This window comes from Emys orbicularis, chromosome 4 (genome assembly GCF_028017835.1).
Source record: "Emys orbicularis isolate rEmyOrb1 chromosome 4, rEmyOrb1.hap1, whole genome shotgun sequence".
Classification (NCBI taxonomy): domain Eukaryota; kingdom Metazoa; phylum Chordata; order Testudines; family Emydidae; genus Emys; species Emys orbicularis.
The window spans coordinates 52,450,857-52,456,856 of record NC_088686.1 but is presented as its reverse complement, the minus strand read 5'-3'; the positions used below and the strand labels follow the sequence as shown (position 1 = coordinate 52,456,856).

Below are 6,000 nucleotides of genomic sequence, written 5' to 3'. Positions count from 1 at the left end.
AATCTGGCACGATAGAGTCCAAATTTCTTGACTTTCAGGCCATGTTGCAAAGCCTTTTTATTTACTGAAAGTTTTCTTGAGGGGGGGTGGATGAAACGGGGAGGGTACTTTGAGTTTTAGGGGGATGGTTTTTCCTTTTGGGGGCAGTAGAGGTTTTTGGGGTTTTAAAGTCAATTTTCATAAATTTTCTTTTATATTGCTAAGAGAACTGAAAATAATTTGCTCCTTTTGACAATACTCTGACCCCATTTTTCCCTTCACCCAGACAACAGATTACAAATGTCCAAAGCAGGCCTCACACATGAACTATTCCAATGTCTGAAAATCCAAACATCTCTTGCAAATTGGTGTTTTGTACAGTTACTAAATATTGTGATTTAAATATTCATTTGTAACTTCCACCAATAAACAAGAAATATACATAAACGGTGCTCTTTTACTGCGACATGGCTAACAGGACAAATAAAACTAAATTATAATTACACAAAATATACTGAACAAAACCTACTATTTTCAAAATATATTTTTGTAGCTTAAGAGTTTCTAAGTTCCTTATGTTTTAAAAACTGGCTTATCCTGAAGAGTGTTATAGTAAAAGGTGATTGGATTGTCATCCATACATTGAAGAGTTTAGAGACTAACAAATTTATTTGAGCATAAGCTTTCGTGGGCTACAGCCCACTTCCACGAAAGCTTATGCTCAAATAAATTTGTTAGTCTCTAAGGTGCCACAAGTACTCCTGTTCTTTTTGCGGATACAGACTAACACGGCTGCTACTCTGAAACCTGTCATTGAAGAGTTTGAGATCAAAACAAGCAAAAGTAAGTTAATAAGCAGCAAATAATGTCTGTTTCTTTTTGCTTTGCACTTTGTTGAAGATTTCTGTTATCTGGCCCAATCACCCTAAGTAAAAAGCTATGGATGGGGCTCTTGGCATGGACAGCTTTGCAAGGAATCCCTTGGTTGAGTAGAGACCCTATTCCTCCACATTGGCTCTGTCTCCTAGTGGCCTTTCCCTGGCAATACCACTGCCCATGATGGCTAGGGATGCCAACTTTCTAATCACACAAAACTGAACACCCCTGTCCTGCCCCTTCTCAGAGGTCCCGCCCATGTCCTGCCCCTTCTGAAACACCGCCCCCCAGCTCGCTCCCTCCCTCCATCGCTCACTCTTCCGCACCCTCACTCACTTTCACTGGGCTGGGGTGCAGAAGGTGGTATAGGCTCTGGATGCAGGCTCTGAAGTGGGGCTGGAAATGAGGGGTTTGGGGTGTAGGAGGGGGCTCCAGGATGGGGCAGTGGGTTAGGGTGTGGGGGGAGGGCTCCGGCTGTGGGTGGGGCCGAGGATGAGGGGTTTGGGGTACAGGAGGGGGCTTTGGGCTGGGCTGAGGGATTGGGGGTGTGTGAGGGCTCCAGCTGGGGGTGTGGGCTCTGGGGTGGGGCCAGGGATGAGGGGTTTGGGGAGTGGGAGGGGACTCCAGGCTGGGGCAGTGGGTTAGGGTGCAGGGGGGGGTGACGGCTCTGGCTGGGGGTGGGGCCGAGGATGAGGGGTTTGGGGTACAGGAGGGGGCTCTGGGCTGGGGGATTGGGGTGGGGGATGTGGGCTCTGGGGTGAGGCTGGGGATGAGGGGTTTGGGGTGTGGGAGGGGGCTCTGGGCTGGACCAGGGGGTTTGGGTGCGGGGGGGAAGGGCTCTGGCTGGAGGTGAGGCCAGAAATGAGGGGTTTGAGGTGCAGGAAGGGGCTTGGCTCCAGGCTGGGCCAGGGGGTTGGGGTGTGTGTGTGGGGGTGAGGGCTCCAGCCGGGGGCAGGGCAGGGATGAGGAGTTTGGGGTGCAGGAGGGGGCTCTGGATTGGACCAAGGGATTGGGATGCAGTGGGGGGTGGGGCGAGTTCCCAGCGGCGCTTACCGCGGCTCTGAGGAAGTGGCCGCCAGGTCCCTGCGGCTGCTAGGCGCATGAGTGGCCAGGTGGTTCTGCATGATGCGTGCTGCCTTCGTGCCCACAGGCACCCATTCCCGACAGCTCCACTTGGTCGCAGTTCCCGGCCAATGGGAGCTGGGGAGCCAGTACTCGGGGTGAGGGCAGCATGCAGCGCTTCCCTGGCCCCAGCACCTAGGGGCTGCAGGGATCTGGCAGCAGCTTCTGGAAGCTGTGCAGAGCTAGGGCAGGCAGGGAGCCTGCCTTAGCCCTGGGGCCCGCTGCGCCACTGACCGAACTTTTAACGGCTCGGTCAGCGGTGCCGACTGGAGCCACCAGGGTCCCATTTGGACCAGGCATTCCAGTCGAAAACCGGATGCCTAGCAACCTTAACGGTGGCCTATAGGGAAGCTGCATGGAAATGAAGTGTGGCTGTATTATTTTTCTGGATAACTTCCAACAGCCATAGGGGAGAGGATATGAATTCTCAAGCTCATGTATGTTAACTACCCTGTGAGCTAATCGAAGGAGTCAAACTCAAAAGGAAAACAAACATCTCCATGGATCTAAGAGTGTTTCTTCCTCAATCTCCTGATCCTGAGAAAGACCCCATTCCTGTGCTCACTGAAGTCAAAGCTCCCACTAACTTAACTGGTGCAAAAATCAGGCTCCAAAAAGCATGTTCCAAATGAGACTGTGCTCAGTATATTAAATCTTCCTAGTGTTCATAGAGATAGCCATGTCTTAAGGGGAAAGTAATTTTTAACTATACAACTCATCCTTGCTCTGCAGATGGCACATTCTTGCTCCCACTTGGAAGGGCTCCCTCAGTGGTTCCATATAACTCACTTCCACAGGCTGAAAGAATAATCTGAAAGATGCTCCTAGTCCCAACCAAGCCAGGAAAAGCAACTCAGGATAACACCATCAAACAGATCTATTTCAACAAGGCTTTTTATTGAAAACATACACAAAGGCAACATGTTGTTCAGCTTCTGAATTTACGTTAGAGCAGAATGTTTTAAGAAAAGGGGAAATACAACTGACGTATACTGCAGTTTACATTACTAAGGCATTTAGGCTTTAGAGCAGGTTGCACCATGTGTGTGTGTGCTTGTGTCTATATAAATACACATACACAGGTGGTGCATCTGACTTGAAACTGTACAGTATTATGTAATTTGTTATTTTCATGCTTTTTTATATCTTTATCTCAATATATTTTTTCCATAGCAAATAAACACTTTATCCAAATGGTAGAAGTTGTTCACAGAACAGCAGTAATAATCTACTCTTCAAGAGTTTGCTTACACTTACAATACTAATGGTGCACACACAACAAAGACTGGTATGGAAAGGTTCTCTCTTACCAATATGAGGCTCAAGTAAGAAAAACACTAGTTTGCAAAGGCACAGCGGAGACAGGTTTTAATGCATTTAATACATGAATTATTCACAATAACAAGTTTAGTGCGTCTGGGAACTTTTGTTAATACAACACAGTTGGTCACACAAAATAAAAATGCTTCTGTTGATTTGTCTTGGCAACTCGGATGCATCAACAGTGGTAACAGTATAACAGCTTTGTTCCCATCTGACAGAAAATAATGGCAGTTCTGCAAGGCAAATGTTAAACCTGACCGTATGTATTTATTAATTCCACAGTGTTTTGACAGATGATAGGGGATGCAACTTAAAGGATGCTGACACGCTCACTGAGGGCTTTCATCTCTGCTTCCTCTGGCTCAGTATTTTCATTGTGGTTAGCACTTGGATTGATAAGATGTACTGGATACTGCAAATCATGCTCTCCTGCATACTGTTCCCATCGTGAGTCATCGCTTTCATGGGTGATGTAGCGTTCTCCGATTTTACATTCAAGCTCTCTTAAATCTAACCAGGTTTGATAGTCCTGCATGAAAAACCAAAAGGGGAAGTATTAGTTTGAGTATTTGTAAAAACAAGTAATCCCTCTCCCAGTAGAGTGAGATGTACCATTCTGTTTTGCTGTCTAAATGCCTTGCTTTCCTCTTACATTGTTCCCTCTGACCGGAGTAATTACTCTAGCATGAAATTAGCCTGCATTGATGGTTATCAATTTTTTTCCATATGATTGTTTAGTAAATTCATTTGATTAGACTGTGTGATAATACACTGTACCATTGGAGTAGTACAAAGATGTCCCAGAAGGCTCTATTATGCCTTACATGGGCTGTAATGGCAGACTAGGGGCTCTTATATCATTTGAATAAAACTGCAAGGGGGAAAAAACGCACAGATAGCAAATCAGATTGATGCCCCTTCCCACCAGGTATATAATGCATGGGGGACTATACCAAGCTCTTTCCTTGCCCCACCCAGTTTATATTCTATATACCGCATCAAATGTATGATAGACAAGGCAGTTTCATAATCTCATTGTATAGTAATTGGTGACAAGATCAGGAGTCAGCTTGGACACGAGGCTCTGATTTTTCAAACCCTAAGCCAGCATCAATTTGTTCGGGTAAAAATACACGCCTCCTAGGATTCCAAAGTAGCCTTGAAATTATTTGCACAGTCAATTTTACGGGTAGAAAGGGGGTATAGGGCATTAAACTGGGACTTGAGCCCTTGCTTAATTCCAAACTCAGCTACAGATTTCTTGTGACTTGGGGAAATTTAATTAATCCTGTGCCAAGGGCCGTACCTAGTGGGGAGCGGGGCCCAGGGCAGAAGTGACGAATGCGTCACTTCCGGGACTGACCGCACCGGCCAATTGTGTGGGCCTGCGGAGCCCCCCAAAGCACGGGGCTCAGAGTGGTTGCTCTGATTCGCCATACCCTAGGGATGGCTCTGCTTCTATTTCCATTCCGCATCTGTAAAATGGGAATCCCTATGTCAATAGGGGGAGTATAAAGGAGAAAAATCCATTAATTACATAGATCAAATACTATGGTGAGGAGGGCAATGTAAGTACCTAGATTAACAGACATTGGGAATTTTATTAAATTTGTTAAAACAGGAAATGTAGTCAGTCTGATTTGCAGCCTAGAGAAATGGCAACAAATGCTAGTGGGCAGGGACAAACATCCCAAAATATAAAATTTAATTCAGAAACTGAGTTTTATAGCTGGTTCCTAATGGAGATGTTGATATTTGAGAGAGAGAGAGATGTACAAGGGTGGAAGAGGCTCTATTACCAATGTGAATATCTTTTCATAAGACAGCAAGTAATTCATGTCCAATTAAAAGGAAAATGTGGTGTGGAAAAATTACATAGCCTGTAAAACAACTGAACAATATGACAGATTCAGTAATCATTAATAGTAGTGCCTTAAAGGCTTGCTACAAACCAAGCACCTCCACATTCATTGTTGTGATTTATTTTGGTTTCTCACTCAAACAGTAGCTAAAATAGTTCATAAATACCTAGTCCCTGTCAATAGGAGAAGATAGATAGAAATATTCCTGTCAGTACACTTTGTATCTGTGAGAGGTGATTAAATATCACAATCGTGGGAGCTGTATAAGAAGCTACTTACTCCTGAGCCTTTTACAGAATGAGGGGGAAAAGTACATATCTCCAAATGGTTAGGGGCAAATGCTTCTATGACCCCCAGGATTCTCACTGCCTCGTGACTACAAATGATAACTTTGTAATTAAAGCCTACATACCAGTACAGTCTAGGAGCTCCTAATATACATGCCAGTACTTCAGGCTCATGAGGAACACAACTGTCTCCCTCACACTCCACTCTTACAGCTTGTTCCTGTGAAGTGATGAACATTCTCAACTTCTTTTGAAGGGTGCTTTGCAGGCACCTCTCTGAATGCCTGTTGACTTCAGTGGAAGATTAAGGACTTTCAATACCTTGCGGAATCAGCTTCTGAATGGTAAACCTCTCTGATAGGGGACCCAATGCACACCCACTGCCTGCATCCATTTAGTTTTCTGTATTTTACCCTGCAACAGGTTCTGGCTGCTTCCAACTTAAGTCTCAACATATAACTGACTGGAAGACAGTTCCATTGGATAGTAAAGCCTATGACTCAGTGTGAGAAACTGGTACTGTTGGACTTAAAGTTTAGGAACAGCTTTAA

The 6,000-nt window shown here is 45.2% G+C and overlaps 1 protein-coding gene across 2 annotated transcripts in view; it reads right to left on the bottom strand.

Moving 5' to 3' along the window:
- Nucleotides 1-3,610: 3,610 nt before the first annotated feature.
- PRKD1 (protein kinase D1) overlaps nt 3,611-6,000 on the bottom strand; it is a 312,437-nt gene continuing 310,047 nt past the window's right edge. For both annotated transcript variants that reach the window (XM_065403098.1, XM_065403099.1), the window contains one exon: nt 3,611-3,829. In XM_065403098.1, the coding sequence (XP_065259170.1) occupies nt 3,611-3,829 (219 nt within the window). The remainder of the gene's footprint in view (nt 3,830-6,000) is intronic.